The sequence below is a fragment of the Stegodyphus dumicola genome, chromosome 7, assembly GCF_044657685.1.
Source record: "Stegodyphus dumicola isolate Sdum_Otavi_A_Nest chromosome 7, ASM4465768v1".
In the NCBI taxonomy this organism is placed as follows: domain Eukaryota; kingdom Metazoa; phylum Arthropoda; class Arachnida; order Araneae; family Eresidae; genus Stegodyphus; species Stegodyphus dumicola.
Genome location: NC_140774.1, coordinates 203,519,027 through 203,541,006, shown reverse-complemented (window position 1 = coordinate 203,541,006; position 21,980 = coordinate 203,519,027). Strand labels below are relative to the sequence as shown.

The 21,980-nt window shown below is 34.2% G+C and overlaps 1 protein-coding gene across 3 annotated transcripts in view; it reads left to right on the top strand.

Moving 5' to 3' along the window:
• The window catches only part of Tmx3 (Thioredoxin-related transmembrane protein 3), a 39,686-nt gene extending 24,006 nt beyond the window's left edge, over nucleotides 1-15,680 (top strand). For 2 of the 3 annotated variants that reach the window (XM_035372037.2, XM_035372036.2), the window contains exons 10-13: nucleotides 1,986-2,184; nucleotides 12,696-12,764; nucleotides 13,074-13,209; nucleotides 14,071-14,442. In XM_035372037.2, the coding sequence (XP_035227928.1) occupies nucleotides 1,986-2,184; nucleotides 12,696-12,764; nucleotides 13,074-13,209; nucleotides 14,071-14,237 (571 nt within the window). In that variant the 3' untranslated portion in view covers nucleotides 14,238-14,442. Of the gene's footprint in view, nucleotides 1-1,985; nucleotides 2,185-12,695; nucleotides 12,765-13,073; nucleotides 13,210-14,070; nucleotides 14,443-15,125 lie in introns of those variants that run through there. The other variant, XM_035372038.2, reaches the window with a different exon arrangement.
• Nucleotides 15,681-21,980: the final 6,300 nt, after the last annotated feature.

The window sequence follows — 21,980 nt, the reverse complement described above, 5'->3', positions numbered from 1 at the left end:
GAGAAAATTCAGATTAAAAAAAAATTATCACCTCTGCACTTGTAGCTTATGCTTTATTAAGCATATTCAAGGAATTCAAAATAAAACTTGTCTTTTTAATTTCTTGTGACGTGCGTTTAAATTTTGTTTCTATCAGTTTCATGTCGCTATTTTTGCAGTGGTTCATCTTTGCAGTTCTTTAATAATATTTGAAAACTGATGGTTTTGTAATTTAGAGGGGAATTAATGAAATTATGTTTCTATTCAGGATATTTCATGTTCCAAAATAACACATATTTCAAAATGATGACATGTCAGTGTGCAGTAAAGATAAAGCTTTTCATTCTTAATTCTTTATTCTTCTGATAAAAAAAATCTAGGAAACATTTTTAAATTCATGTAAGCAGTTTCATTGTTTGGGTAGGTGACTGAATGGTTAACTTTTAATTTTTCTAAAGCACTTGGTATTTTTGTAATATACGTTCTTGATAGCATATAAGAAATACAATTATCTATTGCATAACATAATTGCATCTTAATTATTATAAATTTGATGTAGCCTTTAATTTTTGAAATATACTAGTAAGATATTTTCATCTTTTTCTCAGTTGTTTTGTGACCTTTTGTTTTTCCTATTGAGCTTGTAGTGAACTACATTATAGTGCGAGTATTTTGGTCGACTGTACTTCATATGAATAAAATTTTCCTTCAATATTTTTATTAATTCTGCAGCTTTTCACATCAAGACTGCTCTTACAAGTCCCTTTTTTTAAACCTTTTCTCTTATGAATCATTCCAGCAGTAGGCAGTCATCCTTGTTTGATAGCCCATTTTATTTTTACCTCTTATAAACAGAAAATTGATTCTTGAAACATTAAGCTATCTTTTGCAGACTTAGACATACTGAAGAGCATAGTGTCTTAGTGAAACAAAAACTGTTGCCAACTTAAGCCTCTGGCCTCCATTAATCATGTGAAACAGAACCTGATTGGATAATATAAATAATTAAAATTTTATATTTAAAAAAATACCTATTATGATGTTGTGCCTGGATAGTATCTTTTTATTCCTGTATTATGCACTGCATTTTCGTATGCCACAGATATATGAATAATAAATAAAATGTAATTCAGTTTTTATATTTATCATTGCATAGCATTTAATACAAAATAAATAATGTTTCTTGTAATTCTGTTAGTTTTCTTTATAGAAAACTGATCTGTTAATTTTTTTCAATGTGAGTCTTTTAATGTACCAATGTGCACTTTGTTTTTAAAGCCCAAAGGGACAATTTACCCAGGAGGGCTATTAATTTCATTATGGCATTTTTTGTCATCCACTATAAAATGGAGTTTCACTTTTCAAACTGTTGTCATCAAATATTATCAGTCTATATTATATTAACGAAATTAAATAATGAAGAATCTGCATGAATATATGTTTCTCTCGTGAAAAAATGACGGTACTTAGAGCCATCCAATTTTGAATAATGTAATCCTCCATTCGAACATGGGCGTCTAAATGCCCGAATTTTGATTTTTTTTATTATCTATTTCATATTTTGTAAAACTTTAATGAATTTTTGATTAACAAACTCGATGATTTCAAAGCAAGGAGTGGCAACACTGCACAGAAAAAAATCATTTTTATCTGTAGCACGCGAGACTGTCTATTGGAAATTCTAAAGGCAGGCCGTTTTTTAATATTTTTAGCCTAAAGGAATATTAGCTCAAATGCTCTCGAAATGTGTATTTAAATGAAAAAAATGTCCCTTTGGGCATACTATAAAATCCAAAAGCTTTCATTCCCCCCATCTTTAGCTTTAAAATAGCTATATTTTGTGAGATAAATTTTCTTTCCTTCAGTTTAAAAAAAAAGTTTAAATTACCTATGCTTATAGTCATGAATCTTTTGTTTGTTGTCATTATATTGAAATAAAGCTTTGTTTAAAAATTTTTAAACACTATTTGATTATTCTCACATGAGGTAATGATTTTGTAATCTAGGCATTTTATCTTTGGATGGCTTGGGCAACCAGAAGTTGCAAATAATATTGCTATGACAACACTTTCCATACCAAGCCTACTAGTAGTAAATTCTACTACATATGAATATTATTTGCCAGTTTTAGAAGAGGATGAAAAAGTTCCTTCACCCCAGAGTATCTTAGAGCTTTTAGACAAAGTGAAAAATAATAGTGCTGAGGTAAATATAATTTTTACATGTTATAAGTGCAGCTTAAAATATATCATTTTTTTTGCTTAAGTTCATCATTAATTTTATGCTATACACATTTAATTTCATTATTCACAACAGTTATTTTAATATGTGGGGTGTATTTAAAATATGCTGCATAAAAATATTTTACGTGCATCTCTGAGCATCAGATTATTGTTTAGTGCAGGGTTTCTTAAACTGTGGGGGTTGCCAAAACTTTTAGCATTTTTAATATTTCTTTAAATTATTATAATAATTTTACAATTAACAAATATTTTTACACAGTGTATCTGAAAATAGATAAAGAGATAAGATAAAACAGACAAAGGGGAAAAAAAAAAAAAAAAAAAAAACGAAAACGAAAACATTTGGATGCATTCTTTTTATAATATAAACGTTCATTGTCCTTGCTTTGCACGTAATGCTGTCATCTCGTCTGTTACTTATGTAAAATTTTCACATTGTTCTATGTCTTAAAATTAGAAATTAAAGGTAATGATCTAAAACTGCAATAGTATATTACAGTCCAAAAAAAGTGAAAAAACTGACAGTTTCACTCACACACATGTCGGATTTGGGCAATACATACGGTTTCCCACAAAATTTTTGTAAATATTATGGAGCCCTGGGGGGGTCATGAAAGAATCTCAGTGATAAAAGGGGGTCGCGACTGAAAAAAGTTTAAGAGACCCTGGTTTAGTGTGATTTTTATGGTTATAGAGAGTTTACACTTTATAATGAGTTTTCTCTTGATAAACCACTGTAGGTTGAAAATGCATCTAATACAAGATTTAGTGTAATGCATCATATCTACTGTAAGTGTACTTAGAATGCTTAGAACATCAGCTTACAGGCATGCAAAGTCTATTTTATAATTAAATTTAAATATTTGATTTAACTCGTTGAATGTTTTATTGGAAAGGGGGAAAAGGCATGAGTGTATGGTGCTTACTATTAATATATACAACTGAAAACACACTAGGCCTAATAATATTTTAAGTATTAAACTTCAGTCAGTTGCTGAATGGAAAGCCTGCTGGTGTAATGGGATTATCAAGTTTTTTTTTTTTTTTTTTTCAAATAAATAGAAACAACTTGTATGTTAACCAGTTTTGTTTTTTTATTCCTTTGCATGTAGTATTATACCATAATCACAAACACTGGAAACTATATTATACATTCTGCTTTTAACCGCGAGTTTCTATTATCTTTCAACAACTGAGGCAATCTAATAGGCAGAAATAATTAACAGTAAAACAAATAGCAAATGCAAAGGTTCCCCCCCCCAAATGCAATTTAAATAGGCTGAACAATAAACTGGGATAGTTTAGGGTCTGGAAATAATAATATTAATAATAATAGTAAAACTCTTTAAAGACTATAGTACAGTCAAAAGTCGTTAATTCGGACACCCATAATCCGGAATGATCTATAATCTTGATGTACGTGTGAGTAACACGTGCATACGAAAATATCCCTAACATTAACTAGGAAAGCCGAAATCTTAGTTAAGATAGACATGTTACAATTAATAATCAAATTTAATAAGGAAAAGTAACAGTTGCCGGGTATATTATAACGGCTTAAGAAATTCAGAGCACAGTACAGATGCGAGTACACAAGTTTACATATCTCGGCGAAAACAGAGACGCGCACATTTGTTGAAGTAGTTCCACTTGACTGCCGGGGAAAAATCTTCTCTCTCCGTCAGCCTGTAGGTTTGCCAAACGGGTTTACTGTTTCGCCAATTGGCGCTTTTCTGTACAGTTTTTAAGTCTGTATCGCCTGTTTGGCGCTGCCGCTGCATACTCCCTCCGCAGTGTCAACGAAATGTGACATACCGATGCGGGGGTTGGATTAATCGTCCAGAACGGGTGATACAATTGTCCGAAGTTTTTTTCACACTCTTGGAAGCAACTTGAGAAGAGTCCATGGTTACAAAAGCGGGTTTCAGTCTATCTATGGAGATCGTTTGCTTAGTCCCTTGTATTTCGAGATCAAGCGTTTTATCTCGTCTTTCTAGCACCTTAAATGGTCCATCATAAGGAGTTTGAAGTGGTTTTCTAACTCCGTCGTGTCGAACAAACACATATGTGGACTTGTGAAGGCGTGGATGAATGAAACATGTTCGCTGGCCGTGGCTAGAAGTCGTGGTCGGGCGGACACTGGCAAGGTGAGATTTTAAATCCTCCACCAACTGTTTGGGGGACGCATCCGGAGGTGTCGGATTGAAAAATTCTCCTGGGAGACGGATAGTCTTTCCATACACCAGTTCAGAAGTGGTTGCTCCTATGTCCTCTTTGAGAGCGGCGCGGAAACCCATCAGCAGCGTTGGAAGGGCAGCCACCCAGTCACTGGTATCGTGCGCTTTTAAGGCAGCTTTCAAAGGACGGTGGAATTCCTCGATCAGTCCATTTGCCTGTGGGTGGTACGGAGACGTCCTGATCCTCTTGATTCCCAATAATTGGGAAAGGGCTCGAAATAAGCCGCTTTCAAACTGTCGCCCTTGGTCGGTAGTAATAACAGTCAGACAACCAAATCGAGTAATCCAGTGGTCATAGAAAGCCTGTGCTACTGTGCGTGCTGTTATGTCTGGTATGGGTACTGCTTCGGGCCATCTAGTAAATCTATCTATCATAGTTAGACAGTAATAATTATTTTGAGAAGGAGGTAGGGGACCAACAAGGTCAAGGTGGACGTGATCAAACCTCTGTGATTGGTCTGGAAACTTCATTAACGGGGTTCTAGTATGCCTGCTGACTTTTGCTTTCTGGCACGGAATGCACTGCCGTGCCCATTTCGCGCAATCTTTGCGGATGGAAGACCAAACAAACCGTGAACATACTAACTTTGTTGATGCGCGAATGCCAAGGTGAGACAAATTGTGCAAGGTGGCAAAAACTTTCTCACGGAATGCCGGAGGAATGTAAGGGCGGGCGTTACCTGTTGACACATCGCAATATATCGGTAAGCTACAATTCGGTAAGGTAACTTTTTTGAGATGTAGAACTTTTGACTCTTTAAGCAATGTTTGTAATTCTGGGTCGATTTCTTGCATTTTAGCGATTTCCTCATAGTCGATAGGGTTAGGCATGCTTATTGCTTCTATACGCGAAAGTACGTCGGCAGCGATATTCTCCGAACCTTTTATATGGCGAATTTCAGTGGTGAATTGTGAGATAAAGTCTAACTGCCTAGCCTGACGAGGTGAACACTTATCCAAACACTGTCGGAATGCATACGTGAGCGGTTTGTGATCGGTGATTAAAGAAAAGTTCCGTGCTTCCAACATATGCTTAAAATGCCTAATAGCAGCATAAGCTGCCAATAGCTCTCGATCATACGCACTATAGTTCCTTTCCGCCTGCGAAAGCTTTCGTGAGAAAAATGCGAGAGGCTGTAAATTTCTATCAACTATTTGTGATAGCGTTCCACCGATCGCGAAGTCTGACGCATCAACCTGTAAAACCAACTGGGCATCTTTCTTCGGGTGTGCCAAAAGAACAGCATTAGCGATTAGCTGTTTGCACTTTTGAAATTCACTCCGCGCTTCCTCAGACAAATTCAGGATTGTCTTATCATTTTTCTTAGCCCCTTTTAAATACGAAGTTAAATGTATTTGATTCTGGGCTACGTTGGGCAAAAATCGACGGTAAAAATTTAAAAATCCTAAAAATCTCTGCAAATCTTTTACCGTTTTAGGAAGTGGGTAGTTAAGTATCGGTTCCACTTTGTTCGTCAGAGGCTTGGTACCATCTTTATTGATTATATGGCCTAAAAAAGATATTTCCGGAATGCCGAAAACACATTTCGAAGCGTTAATTGTCAATCCATATGAAGTTAATCTTTCAAAAACAGTACGTAGGTGAGATTTATGCTCATCTTCCGTATCACTAAATATCAAAATATCATCTAAGTAGACGTAGGCGAATTTTAGATCTCCAAGAATTTCGTTCATAAACCTTTGAAAGGTTTGAGCTGCTCCGCACAGTCCGAAATTTAAAAACGGAAATTCGAAAAGACCAAACGGTGTGCAAACTGCAGTTTTTGGTATATGATCTGGATGGACTGGTATATGATGATATGCCCGAACGATATCAATTTTTGAAAAAATTGTCTTTCCGCTAAGCGTATTATTAAAATCTTGTAAATGCGGGATAGGGTATCTGTCGGGTTCGGTGCACGCGTTTAGTTTTCGGTAGTCTCCTACTGGCTGTATGTCGCCCGAACTTTTAGAAACTACATGAAGAGGTGATGACCATGCTGATTTTGATGGCCTACAAATACCTTGATCTATCATAAATTGAAATTCTTTTTTTACTGCTTCGTATAACTTAGGGCTTAACCTACGCGGTTTACTGTGCACCGGAGGACCGTTTGTTTCGATGTAATGAACCGTACTATGCTTTACTCTACCCGAATCGGATTTTAACTTCAGTACTTCCGGAAAGTCTTTCAAGATTCTGTGATATGGTGAATCACCAGATATTAACTTTACCGAAAAATAATTTTTAGAATCGGAAAGAGAACCAATACGAGTTAATTTCGTAGTATTATTGATAAGCCTACCTCGTTTTAAATCGATTAAAAGATCAAAATGCCTTAAAAAGTCGACTCCTATTATAGGCACTGGTACATCGGCGATTAAAAACTTCCACGAAAAGTTTCGTCTAAGTCCTAAATTCACAGTTAACAATTTTGTTCCATACGTAGAAATTCTAGAATTATTCGCGGCAAATAATTGAAGTGAATCAGGATGCATTTTCTTAAACTTAGAAGTCGGTGTCACACATGAAACATCCGAGCCCGAATCAATCAAAAAGTTTAAATTTAATCTGTTATCGTAAACATGTAAACGACATGAATGCGCGACTGCCAATGAATTTCGATCGACAGCCGCTACTACTAGTTTGCCTGGGCCGTAGTGTTCTGAGAAAAGGAACAAGGTGCTCGACATTTTCGTGCATTATTACCGAATCGCGAATGAAAATAACAATAATTGTTCACACGCTCTCGGGAATGCCCACGCGAAAAACTACGTGCTGTGTTATGTTGATCCCGGGGGAAATTATTCCTCGTTTTTCCGCGGGAGAGTCGCTCGACTTGTTTACTTAGGGCAGAGATTTCACTCCTTAAGGCCTTAAGCTCCTCGAGGGGGGCACCAGAATCGTTAGGGTTTCTGGGGGAACTCGCCGAAGCTGCCTGGACCGTGAACACGCTGTTGTTCGTTGGCGTGCGCACTTCAGCTATCTTATCAGCCATTTTTGCTAAATTGTCTAAGGATTCCGAACTTATTGATAAAATGGCATGCACCTCGGAAGGTAACCTTTGCAGCCATAATGATTTTAAAAATTCGTCAGTTATACAGTTTCCACCTAATTCTCTCATTTTTCTCAATAAGTGAGATGGTTTGTCGTCCCCTAAATGCAATTCAGAAATAAGTCTGCGTATTTGCTCGCTTTCCGAATCTGAGAATTCTACTATTAACCTAGCTTTAAGGGCATCATATTTAGCCGTCGCTGGGGGATTAAATAAAATATCTGATACTGCGGAAAGAGTTTCAGGGTCTATCGAAGAAACCACGTGGTTGTATTTTGTACTATCGCTACTAATCTTCGCTAAAGCAAAGTTACTTTCAACTTGAATAAACCAAAGTTTAACATTTTTTTTCCATAAAGGGGAAATTTTAACTGCCACGTGTGAGATTTGTGGCTCCTGAACCGCCATATTCGATTCCTCGTTGGTTTGGCCTTCCGATCCTGGCATGGTTGCCAATTATAAATATATCGTAAATCGTAAACTTAATGTTTTGCACTATACCTTATCAAAATAGTATCAATTTAGAATAAAATAATGAAGACATTCAATATCTCAATAAAAGTGTGAGCACGAATATTACCCAAAGATCAATTTTAAACAATCAATAATTAAATTAAAACTATAATTTTAGAGCAAAACATATCACAAAAACATAATTAAGACCAATCACAGATAATTAAAAAAATTTGACCACATACCTGTAAATCCTCCTTAAGTGTGATAAACCACGTGTAATCCGTACGATAAAATGAGGAGGCAATAAATAGGGTTGAGCCTTTATCAGTCATAAGGAAGAGCATTGGCATCAAAATAAGGCATATTTTTAGTTTTTTAACAAAGATTGAGACAGATAGTCATTAGGGATCGAAACAGAAGGAGCGAGGGACAGGGTCACCAATGATGTACGTGTGAGTAACACGTGCATACGAAAATATCCCTAACATTAACTAGGAAAGCCGAAATCTTAGTTAAGATAGACATGTTACAATTAATAATCAAATTTAATAAGGAAAAGTAACAGTTGCCGGGTACATTATAACGGCTTAAGAAATTCAGAGCACAGTACAGATGCGAGTACACAAGTTTACATATCTCGGCGAAAACAGAGACGCGCACATTTGTTGAAGTAGTTCCACTTGACTGCCGGGGAAAAATCTTCTCTCTCCGTCAGCCTGTAGGTTTGCCAAACGGGTTTACTGTTTCGCCAATTGGCGCTTTTCTGTACAGCTTTTAAGTCCATATCGCCTGTTTGGCGCTGCCGCTGCAATCTGGACCTCAAAGCTACAAACTTTCTGCGCATGCGTCGCGTAAGACCTGCGGCTGCGAATTTGCGTGTGCGCGTGCGCAAAATACATTTACGAATGCGCGTTTAATGTATAACGGACGGAATAAGCTAAGCTAAAATTATCTAATTATCTATTTCAGTTAATGTTGCAGATTGCGTTGTTCCTTAATCTTTGAATTGGATCCGGCTTATTATTTTTTGCAGACTGTTAGACCAATTTTATAAAAGTAAGCTTGAACTTTCGATTATGTCAAATAGAATTTCCGATTTATATTTATTAATATGTAACGGATCTACAAAGCGAAAGAATGTTTCAGAGTCCATTAAACAAAAAGTGGAATTGCTGCAAAAAATGAATAAAGGCATATCCTTTGTTTATCTAAACTTTAACGTTTGTTTATCTTTAACACCGCGGGGGGCGCGTGCAATGAATTGGAAGTTGATCTGTCAGCAGGGCAGATGTTTTTATTTTATTTGGCTTATAATTGCTTACTAAATGTAGTATTTCATTTCGATGTACTCTGTCTTTGATATGATTTAAATCAAATGCCTCGTCATTATAATTCGCTTCCAATAGCGAAGAAAGCGACAGAGGTTATTGAAAACGAAAAAATTTCGATTGACAAATTAGTCGATATTCTCGACACAGCAGTTATAGGACTTGAACAGCGGAACTTTGTAACTGAACTGATTATGTCTGTTTATAGAATTAAAGAGAATGTATTATTACATAAAAAACAAAGCAACTTAAACAACTTACATTGAAAGAAATGTTTAGTAAAGTAAACAAATAAATATTAAGCTTTTTTTTTGTGAATTTTGATACACTTTAGATCATAATTGTTCTTTATTTCATAAATTATGGTTTCATATTTTTAATTTTATAATTTCTGCATGCCATTTTACCAGATTTAAACTGATGATCTATAATCCGGAATCGCCGAAGTCCCGACAAGTCCGGATTAACGACTTTTGACTGTACTACGTTGTCAAATAAACTAAACAGTAAAAAGTTTCATTCAGAAATCTCTGTGCAAGTTTGGTAACTGTGGGATATGCTCTGTTTGATGAATAAATTTATATAGCAGTTTATGGTTTCATGTACCGGTATGTAAAATGATAAAAAAAAAAAAAAAAAAAAAAAAAATTATAGATACTAGAAAGTTAGGGTGATATGGCTGAAGACTGCTTAGTAACATTTAATTTGAATATTATAAATTTTCTGCATATGTAGGAAGGAAGCTAAGGATTTAAAATGTGACAAGTTTTCAACTATGCACTATAATAAAAATGAGTTTTCAGTATTGACTGGGAGGAATGGAAATCATTATCTATCTATTCTGCTGTCTGTTACAACAGCAGTTGCAAGGCTGATGGACAATTGAAATCACGCCATACTGATGTCACAAAAGAGATCGGAATTAATTGTACAGCTTCTACTGAATGTGTGAACTGTGCAATAATTTTGCATTTTTAAGCTAAAAAGTATTGTTTTTATTAAAAGAAATTGTAAGATTTTGATTCTTTCACCAAAATATTTGTATTTTTTTTTCTGATAGCTTTTATTTTTACAACTAATAAAGTCTTTACAAACAATTAGTCTTTTAAGTTTGGCACCCCGGTGATTACTCGTACTTCTTATATGGGCAGTGAACATGTTAAAGTAGTTATGAGCAAACTTCTTTGGGAATAGGCCAAAAAAAGAATGAAAAAATAACAGGTCAATATAATTTATTCTAAAACTGAAAAAGAGATTGTACAAATATTAATGTGATGAATGAAACTGCAATTGCATTTTTAAATTCAGGTTTGAACTGTGATGTGATGTTAACTGCTCACTTGTCAGTGTAATTTTTCCATCTAATGGAATTGTTTACGTGTATAGCAACATAGCACTAATTTTCTGTAAATGAGGTATTAAATTTGTAACGATTTGTAACGAAATTTGTAATCTATAATAATTTGTAAAACTCTGATTTTGGAACACTGAGAAACAACTGCTTGAAATGATTGTTAGAGTGTATCTGGCCTCATTGCTTCACAATTTAAGTTGAAAGGCATGTTGAAAATATCCAGTTCTTTGAATGGCATTCATATCGTCAAATCTGCATTCAGACTCAAAATGCAAAATTTTTTAGATAAGTTTACAGTCTCAAATCCTTTTCCTTTCATACAACATCATAAACATGGACACATCACAAACATGCACTGTTTAATGACTTTATTATTTTTAGCAGTATTTTATACTAGAATGTGACCTGCATATATAGCTTCTTCCTGGATACTGTTTACTTTCTTAAAATAAATTTTCTTCTTTCAACCTTTTTTTTTTGAACGAAAAGTATATTATATAAAGTAATTAAAATTAGGACTTTATATAATAAAATCTAGCACTTAATCAGCTTAGATTGTTTGAAGTTTAATTTTTATAAATATAATTTTTCACACTAAAAAGATTATACTTGTTTTAATGTAGAAAACAATTAAATATAATACATATTTTTTTTTAAATTTGTGTTAAGCCCTAGTTTGCCCCTCGTGGTTTAAAGTGTTAAGAACCATATCATTAAACTATCAGCATCTACTTACATAATATGTAAAGTGAGAAAAATTGGTAATACTTAATTTAGTAACATGAAGTTGATCCATGATGTGTTAGGGCTTTGCATTTTCAATTTTCAGTAATGTTAAACTGTTTAACCTTTCGAGGCTGGGGCTTTGGTAGCAGTAAAAGCTACCAAAGGACGGGGAATCTTGAACCGAATGCTTTCCCCCCTTTAAGAAATCACCTCCTATTTGCAACAAAGATTCTGTGTAGTTTAATGGATTTTCAGAGGGGTGCATCTATGTCGCAAAAGGAAGACCTTTGAAAGAGAGAAGTGGTTAAAACCCCAGGGATGTCAAATTTGACATTTCACCCCACTTTTCAGCCTGGAAAATGGGGGAAAAAGACATGGCCACTAAAGTGGACAACCCCGTCTTTTCAAAGAGAGGACTCTATGGCCACTATAATGGCCATCCCGTCTTCAAAAGGTTAAATTAGTTATACTTTCAATTTTCAGTAATGTTTAACTGTTTTAAAATCGGTTATAATATGTGAATTTTATATTCATCTATGTCATATTGGAAAAATTTTCTTTCTCGCAAAATAAAATGCTGCTGCAATTTTATGAAGTACCTAAAATTTGCATATTGCATATGTATATTTTATGACCAAAAATATATGAACAGACCAAAGGTCTGCTTGGAATTAATTTACAGAAATTTTCTAAAATTTTTTTTGTGTAGCTTTTATAAACTTTCTTGAAGGCCGTCCACTATGTCTGTCCATGGACTGAGGTTGATTTATTGTTCAGTGCTTACTGTGTTCCTTGCAAAAGCTTTGCTTGTGATAACATCTATGGGGCAAAATCAGAAAAGCAGTACGAAAGATTGGATTGACCTTGATGTATGGAACCTGGGTCTGTTTCATGCAGTTGGAATTCTCTGCCACTAGCGCAAAAGAGCTCGTGTGTGCTAAATTCAAGAATTCCAGTTCTTTCAAATTTGCGAGATTTGAGTGGCTGCACAGATATCACACAAGCAGTTTGAAGCATTAATATATAACAAATTTAAAATTGTAAAAATGTTTAAACAATTAAAAAAAGCATCATCTTTACATTACTTTTACTAATTTTTGCATAAATATAAATTCCCCAATAAAAAAATGAAGTTGGGGAGAATTTAGAGTAGAGTATAAGCTGCAATTTATATCACTGATAATTATTTTTTCATTATTATTGATACAGGTTCAGTTTTAAGCCCTTTTTCCCTTACAAATAAATATATAAACAAATGATTAAAAATATTTTACAGTTATTTAAACAATTTACTCATTGTTTGATTTTGTATATAGGCTCATGGAGGTGAAACATTCTTTTACCGATTGTATAGAACATACTATGGCGCTAAAACTTCCTTGATGGTAAGTTAGATTTTATTGTATAGATAAAATAGTAATTTTAGTGGAAAGGTTCATTATCTGTGTAATAAGAACTGATTTCTTATTTGAAGATGAATATGTGAACAAGTTTCTGATTATGATTGATGTATTAGAAACAATTACACAAATTAAAATGCCAATATTGTAAAAACCAATATTATAATAATGAAGATGAAATTTTAGAATGAGGCATTAGCTGTATTCATTAATTTATTTGCTTTTTGAACAGAAATAAAGATTTGCATGCATTATTGAAGGATTTATTTTAGATTTTTTTCTTTTTTATTGAAGGGTATGTGGAAAGGGAATCCAGTTCTAACTACTGTACTTCTTGGGCTTCCTTTAGGCCTCTTTAGTATTATCTGTTACACAACCTGTTGCACTGACCTTTTAGACGCAGGTGATGAAGATGATGAAACAGAGACAGGTAAGTCCTTTTGAATACATCTGTTACAATCTGTATGCTAAATATATTTATGAGTGAACAAAAAATTAAAAGAAATTACCACTTCTGTTATGCAAGCCTTGTGATCATTTACTGAAGTTTTGAGTAAGGTGCTCACAAAGTCTGTACAGTAGTCTCACAGTTTGATGTGTAATCTGATCTACACATCAAACATCTGTTGCAGTTGTGTGAGAATAGTGTTTTGATTGGGCAGAACTGATTTCTCCAGATAAATGAATGTACTCTGTATCATATCGTAGTTCAGTTTAAGGTATAGATGAACACTACATATTCATATATGTTTTGTTTACTATGAAGTTCTATAAAGGTCTATTTCAGTACATTATTTGCTGCATAGTTGTAGCATGTAATTGGGAATTTTTCCAGCAAACAAAAGCTATGAATAACAAAGGCAATTAATTTTGTATCAGTTCTGTTACCATTAGAAGACTGTGGATTTGCTGATATGTCTAAATATGTTTATTATATAATCTAATTACAGTCTCTACTGAACACCATTCAAGTCTAAGATAATTTTTTATTTCTGTACTTTCATTATAAAACTGTAGGTGAAATCTGAAGTTAAAGAAGTTTTGAAAAGTTAATTTTAGTATATATTTTTTCAGAATTGAAATGTAAATTTTAAAATTAATCTACAGAATATTTACACATTTTTAGTAGAAAATAAACAACAATAAACAATATTCTGAATATAAATTGCTGTTATCAGTGACATTAAATGAAGGTTAGTTTGATTTTTTATTAGAATAATAGTCAAATCTCTGTAAATGCACATTCCACTTTCAGTCATTTTTAGTTAACGGACAATTTCTGAATCCCCAGGTCTTACAAGCAGAAGCTGTACACTCCCTTATAAGAAACAAAAGCATAGGTTCCATGAGTATATGCTAACAGGAGGTTCAACTGCATGTATTTATAAAACATATAGTGTAGAAAAATATGGCTCCATCTATAAAATTATAGTTGATGTATTGGAAAGATTTTTGTGAAGTTTAATGGAGGTGCTCTTTTCCTTTCAAATTAAAAGTTGTGATGTGAAGAAAATTTATATTGTTATAATACTGTCACAAATTCAATATGCCTGATGTCTAATATTTTATATTGTGGAATATTTTTACAATAAATGTCTGTGACAGTTGTGAATAATTTGTGAACTATAGTCAAGTTATAACAAAATAAATTTTTTTTTTCAAATTTTTCAGTACATTATTTTTTATGTTTTCATTCAAAAGTACTTTGTGAATAAATTTTCTGATCAAAATAAAATAGCATTTGTGGGACTCTGATTTGAACTGGCAGCATCTTGTTCATAACACTGTATAATACCTACCATACAGCACTGATGATACATAATATTGGTGCCTTTATTAAAGGGAAAAATTTAAATAACTTGAATGTTATTCAGAACTTAAGTGTTATTTTTATTTTATTTGTTGAAGTGTATGCTTTTACTTTACATGTATACTTTCATTAGGTTTTGTATAATAGGCAAAATATAAATGAAATCATTGAATCCAAGTTATTGCCGAGATAAATTTATTCGGAAATACTTCGCAATTTTTTTTACATCATTTCTAATTGGAATTTTGGCTCTATGAGATACCATTTAAAATTTAGATTTTACATTCCGAGAACTCTGCCGTCCAGATTGCTGAAGCTATTTTTGTGTTAAATCTTTGTCATATTTTGAAGAACTTAGTAAGTGGGAGGCACATGTCTAGGATTAATATCCAAGGGGAAAAAAAGGCCTATACCACCGTTTTTAAACATGTTTAAATAAACCGACCAATAAAATTTATATAAAATTAACATTCATTCTAAAATTTAATAATCATTATTGTAAACATGTAATTTAGAGATACAATTTTTGTTTTCAGTGGATGAAAGACATCAGAAGAGAGAATAACACTTATCTGCTGTGATATTGACAAGTATTTTTTATCGCTTGTATTATTTTGTAGAAATATGCATATTTATTTCTGTACAAATGTATATTTGTTTTTTATTCATATGCATAAGTAATCTGATTTTTTAACTGCAGTATTGAATTCGATTTATGAAAAAAAAATATCTGAAGACATATCTGCAATATATATAATGCATTTTTCTTTTGACATCATCATATGACTTGAATTAAAACCATTCTGTTGGAAATATGCTAAAAGAAAATAGTTGTATAATACAGAAATGTTTTGTACATGGCAACTTAGCAAATATAAAAAGCTTATTCATTCTGAAAAATACTCAATGTAGAAAATTTTTTCAAGTTGAATAAATATTTTATAAGTGCTCATACATAAAGTCATGGTTAAATTATTTCAATTGATATCTTTAACTTTTTGTGAATTCTTGGCGTTTTAAGTGTAATATTTGCACAGAATTTCATACAAGAGCGTGTTGTAAAATAATAAAACTTAAATCGTCAAAGTGGTTTCGTCAGTATAATTCTTTTTAGAATATTTTACATGCAAGGAAGAAAAATAATAAAAAGCCACAATCTATAAAATGAATATTATTATAGCACCTTTAATATGTATCTGTTTTAAGATGCACAAGTAGAGAAGTTTTCTTTTAAGCTGTATTTAATTAAACTTCTGCATGAATGAAAATTAAATAATTATGGCAAACATTACTAATTTTATCCTAAATGTATACTTATTTCTAACATATTATTGATAATTTCATTCGTATAATGGATTCCCCCCCCACATACCACATTTTCTAATATTAAAACTATTTTGAAAACATAAATCATTTTAAATTTAAGTATTACTGAATGGTACTTCTGTATTCTCCTGCTGACCATTGCCAGAAATTTTGGCAATGATTGCAGTCTTTACTGCGGAATTCTAATTCTGTTGTCATCTATATTAATAATAAATTGTGCTACTTGGCCAGTCGATGGGATAATGCATAAATACGTATTTCATAATTCAGCTTAAAAAAATTAAGATCAATTTTTGAAAGAAGTAAACCCAAGATTGTTATTGTTAGCAAATATGGTATTTTTATTTCTTGTATTACTGTTTTAAAAAGTGTGTAATAGGCCCACCAGCGGCCGAGCGGTAAAGTCGCTGAACACTGGTAGTTCGGTCCGAGGTTCGAATCCCGCGAACGGGCTGGCTGCATGGGCGTTTTCGTGGTTTTCCCCATGTGTAACGTGTATACGAGCCAGTTTCCCTTAGAAAGTCCTCCACGAAAGGCATCCCTCCCCTTAGGCAGATAGCCCTCGTGTGCTTTGCCATAATTAAATACACACACATTAAAAAGTGTGTACGCAGAGACATTTTCTGACAATCTTGGAAGTTACACGATATTATTTCTTAACCATGCAACATTTATTAAGAAAATGATAGAAAAATGCTAATAAAATAGCTAATGAACTCAAAATAAAGTGCGAAAACTCATGGATGATGAACATCCCTAAAGATGTGCGAGGTACTGACTTGAGAAGTTTCTAGCTCTAAACTTTCATTACCAATTAACATGAGACAGTATTGTTACGAATTTGGTATTTAATTAGTTAATGTTAGTAGATTTATAAATAAAATTGTTTTACCCGTGCAGTGCAGTGCATGACGTATATTAAAAGAAGGCTAAGTTGGAAAATTAAAAATACAAGAGCGCGTGCATTTAACATTTAATAAATAAATCTCTCTTTTTGATTTTGAGAAAATACCAGAAAGTTCTCGCACATTTAAAAAGCTTATATAAGCGGCATGAAAACCTCTCAATTCATTGTTATTTAGTCGATTGTTGTTTTAGGAGTTTGTTTAGAAAACTGCTCTTGTTGACTGTAGCGAATTTGCGGATTACTTTCTCTAGCTGTTTTGAATTAAGTTCTGTTGAACGTTCGAGTATTTGACAGATAACTACTGTGAGATATTGTAATGCAGCACGAATATCTGAGGAAATTTAAGAGTTTTGTTTTATTTATTTGTGATAATAATAAATCTTATTCATTTTTTTCATCGGACTTGTGCATTCAATTCATAACGAACCTGTACACATGCAACAATTTTTGGTGTCAGGAGTGGGGTTTGAATGCCGATAACAAGAGCGATGGAAGAACGGTTAAGACAATTGATAGTAGCATTTGCCTTGTTTAAAGTAGAGATGAATCTAGCCAGGAAACGATGGAAGCTGGCCAAGCATTATTTAAAGAAGACATGAAAGATTCTGTTAAAGCAGAGATGACATGCGTTAAAGAAGAGATTAATGCGAGACAGGAAGCCGTTCAAGAAAAGATGGAAGCTGTTAAAGCAGAAATGAAAGTGGGCTAAGAGAAAATTAATAGAGAAATCACATGCCATAATAGAAAACAAATTTGAAGCTGTAGAAGACAAAATTGACAAGGTTTAAAACAGAGTTGGAGAAATTAAAGAAAAGGTTTCTGCTGTCCAACAACAAATTGATGACAGGGTTTCTGCTGCTGTCGCCAAAGAAGTTGACAGCCTAAAGAAGTGCATAGTGACGGCAGGAAACAATTCTGAAGGTTTTTAATTTCTATCTATGCCTGCTCATCCCTCTCTGAAGCTATCTACATATGATGGGAAGACCTCCTGGCAAGTATATATGACACAGTTTTCTATAGTTGCAGAAGCAAATGGCCTGTCATCTTGCTGCTTCTTTGAGAGCAGACGTGGCGGATATCCTTCAGACTCTTCCTGAAAGCAAAAGGCTAGATTTCGAAGCTCTGTCCGGCACGTTGGAGCTCCACTTTGGGAAGAAGTGTTTAAAAGACTACAGCAGGCTTTAATTAAAATCTCGACAACAGAGGCCCACTGAAATACTTCAGGAGCTCGCCACGGGTATTGAAAGGCTGTCCCATCTCGCCTTTTCGAAGTGCCCGACAGAAACAAGAGAAATCCTGTCCCTGCAATACTTCATCGACAGCATCCGGGATTCTGAAATACAGAAAGCTCTGCGAATGGCAGATGTTAAAAGATGTAAAAAGCGTTCTCTTGTACGCTGTGAAATTGGAGGCAGTTCAGCAAGCAACTCGTAGAGAGAGCTGTGCGAGTACACTAGCCAGTCAGAGCTGTGCGAGTACACTAGCCAGTGAATCAATTGATGGCTCGTTTAGATGATTTATCCAGACAAGTCAATGCTTTACGCTGTAGGAATGAGAACAAAGTGGCTCTAAGGTGTTGGAAATGTGGTGCTGAAGGGCACATGCGACGGCATTGCAGAATACCCCAGGGCACGTATAATAAAACAGATGATTTAACAAGACCCGTGAATGCCTTGAGATGGAATATTGGTGAGAAGAAACTCTAAAGTGCTGGGACTATGGGGTTAAAGGCCACATATGAAGGAACTGCAGAACACCCCACAGCACGGAAAATAAGAGAGGCGGGTTAAATAGACAATTAAATGCCATGGGACAGAAAAGGATTGACAAGAAACCAAAGTGCTGGTACTGTGGAACTGAAGGCCACGTAGCCAAGAATTGCAGAACACCCCAGAGTACGGAAATTGAGACCATTTCTCAGCAACGACGCAGGAAACAAATTAATGATCATATCAAGGAACGGAGGTTGCCAGATAATGAGAAACCTTGTTTTAAAGCACTCAATATTTCTAGAGTGAGTGGCAACAATAACGGACTGCCCATCAATGGGCATATCGATGAAATTATTTGCAATATGATCATTGACACAGGAGCTAACGTCACCATCATTCAGAAAGATTTAGCTCAACAGTTTTAAGATAAACTCATTTGGACGCCATCCTGTGTTACCCTCCAAAATGCTTCTGGCTAAAAAAATCTCCATAGCTGGGAAGTTAAACGTGAACATCACGTTTGGAAGTGCCGCCTACCATCGCACGTCATATGTGGCGGATATTACAGATCCATGCATACTCGGCCTAGACTTTTTAAGGAAATACAATATTTCCTTAGATTTCAAAAACAACAAACTGCTTTCAGCATCTGAGGACATGACTATCCAACCTCAGAAGGGATCCTCACCAGAAAATGCCGACGCCTTGTCTGAAAGATCCAGTTCAGAAAGCTGTCAAAATCATACTAGGATCGGAGAGAAACACCAGACTACCGGCTATTCTCCATCCCAGATGCTCTTCGGTCCAGACCTTTGTCTGCCTTGTGACCGCCTATTTGTTCGCCCTACGGATGCACCTTCATCGTCTGAAGAATACATCCAAGATGTCCAGGCCCGGTTTGAAGTGATGCACCATTCCGCATGAGAGCGAGTCAACTTGGCGACGGAGAAGGTGAAGACCAGATACGACACGAGAGCTATTGGACATCAATTCTAGGAAGGAGACAAGGTGTGGTTGTGGAACCCGATTCGACGAAAAAGACTCTGGCCTAAATTACAGTCACCTTGGGATGGTCCGTACACAGTCCTAAACAGGCTGAATGACATCGTAGTTCGGATCCGTAAGTCATCGAATTCTAAACCTAAAGTCGTTCATTACGACAGGTTAGCTCATTACTATGGCCATAGTACGTAGTGTAAATAGTATTAGACCATGGTTCTGTTTTGTTTCTAAATGTATATTTGATTTGTATTTAGCATTTCATTTGTTTAAGTTAGTTATTGCATTTATCGTTCATGTTGTTTGATATTGTAAAGTAATGTTTATGCCTCAGTTGTAAATTTGGCTTCCTGTCCAGGGATTGTACTGCCCCTGATGTGCAGTCCTTGGGAAGGGGGCAGTGTTACGGATTTGGTATTTAATTAGTTAATGTTAGTAAAATTATTTTATTCCCCATGCAGTGCAGCACGTGATGTATATGAAAAGAATGCTAAGCCAGAAAATTAAAAATAACAAGAGCGCGTGCATTTAACATTTAATAAATAAATATCTCTTTTTGATTTTGAGAAAATACCAGAAAGTTCTCGCACATTTAAAAAGCTTATATAAGCGGCATGAAAACCTCTCAATTCATTGTTATTTAGTCGATTGTTGTTTTAGGAGTTTGTTTAGAAAACTGCTGTTGTTGACTAGCAAATTTGCGGATTAGCTTTCTCTAGCTGTTTTGAATTAAGTTCTGTTAAACGTTCGAGTATTTGAAAGATAACTACTGTGAGATATTATAATACAGCATGAATATCTGAGGAAATTTAAGAGTTTTGTTTTATTCATTTGTGATAATAATAAATCTTATTCATTTTTTTCATCGGACTTGTGCATTCAATTCATAACAAACCCGTAAGCATGCAACAATATTAATGCCCTAAATTAAAAAAAAAAAAATTATAATAATAATAATTGCTTTAAAATTCAGTCCACTTCAGTTGAAGTGCAGGAATTAATTAATTAAATATTTCAATTTTCTTTACCTTATACACATATCCTATAAAGAGAAAAAAGCTTATCTGTATAACTTCTATAAAAAGAAATAATATTTTATGGATTATGCATAAAGTATAACTGCACATAGAGCATTTTAAAACAAACGAGATTTCTAATAAATTATCGATCTATGACACTGAAGAAATTGATGCTAAAATTTTATATATTATCTGTTTTCTCCCCAAATTTGGGCATATTTTAAAAATATACAATCTCACATGGCAGTCAATAGTATACAAGCATAGCAAATTTTGTGTAAATATTGTGAATTCTTTACAGTTGCAGTGTATTTTTAAATGTGTGAACTTTTTTTATTTTTTGCAGTAACAGTACATTTTAGTTTTAATTATATATTATTTCATGAATATTTAAGGCGTCTAGAAACACTAACAAATTTTTGAAAATTACTTCAGCTTCTGTGCAATTAGAGATGTTCATAATATGTATTATCTAAAAATTGCTAACATGCTTTACCTTCACAGTTCGTAAGCAGAAATAAAAATTCCCAATAACATCGAAGAGTCTGAATCCCACAAGTTAAATACAGAGACATCTGGTGGCAGTGAATGCAACTGACCACAGAATTTCTGTAAGCACAAATCTAATGCAGTAACGTAAACAGTCGTCCGTCTGCGTATGCGTTTCTCCCGACACTACGAGTTCGCAATGCCCTAATGGAAATGAGGCTTATCTAGTAGAGTACATAATTCCTTCCCACTGCAAATAAAGTTTTATACTTTCGAGGGCATTTTTCAGTTTACACGTCTTAGTACTATCATCTATCTTTAACGATAATACTGAAATTGACAATAGATTATTTAGAACTAATAGATGTTATCATGGTTTATAGGCCCACCAGCGGCCGAGCGGTAAAGTCGCTGAACACTGGTAGTTCGGTCCAAGGTTCGAATCCCGCGAACGGGCTGGCTGCATGGGTGTTTTCGTGGTTTTCCCCATGTGTAACGTGTATACGAGCCACTTTCCCTTAGAAAGTCCTCCCTCCCCTTAGGCAGATACCCCTAGTGTGCTTTGCCATAATTCAATACACCACACCATCATGGTTTAAAGAAATTTTTAGTATCTAAATTATTAAGCTTCAAGACAAAAATAAATCCTTATAAAACTCTTATTAGACCTATCATATTTTATGGTAGGGGATGTTGGCCATTGACAAAAACATATGAAGAAAGACTTTTTTGAAAGAAATTGAAAGAAAAAGACTAATTTTTGAAAGAAAAATACTGTGAAAAATGTATGGCCCAATTAGAGAAAATAATAGATGGAGAATTTTGTTTAACTATGAAATATATAGAAGATACAAACAATCTAATATTGTCGGAGTCATCAAATCTTATTATATCAGATGGCTTGGACATATTTTTAGATGTGACCTTTGAAAATGTAAA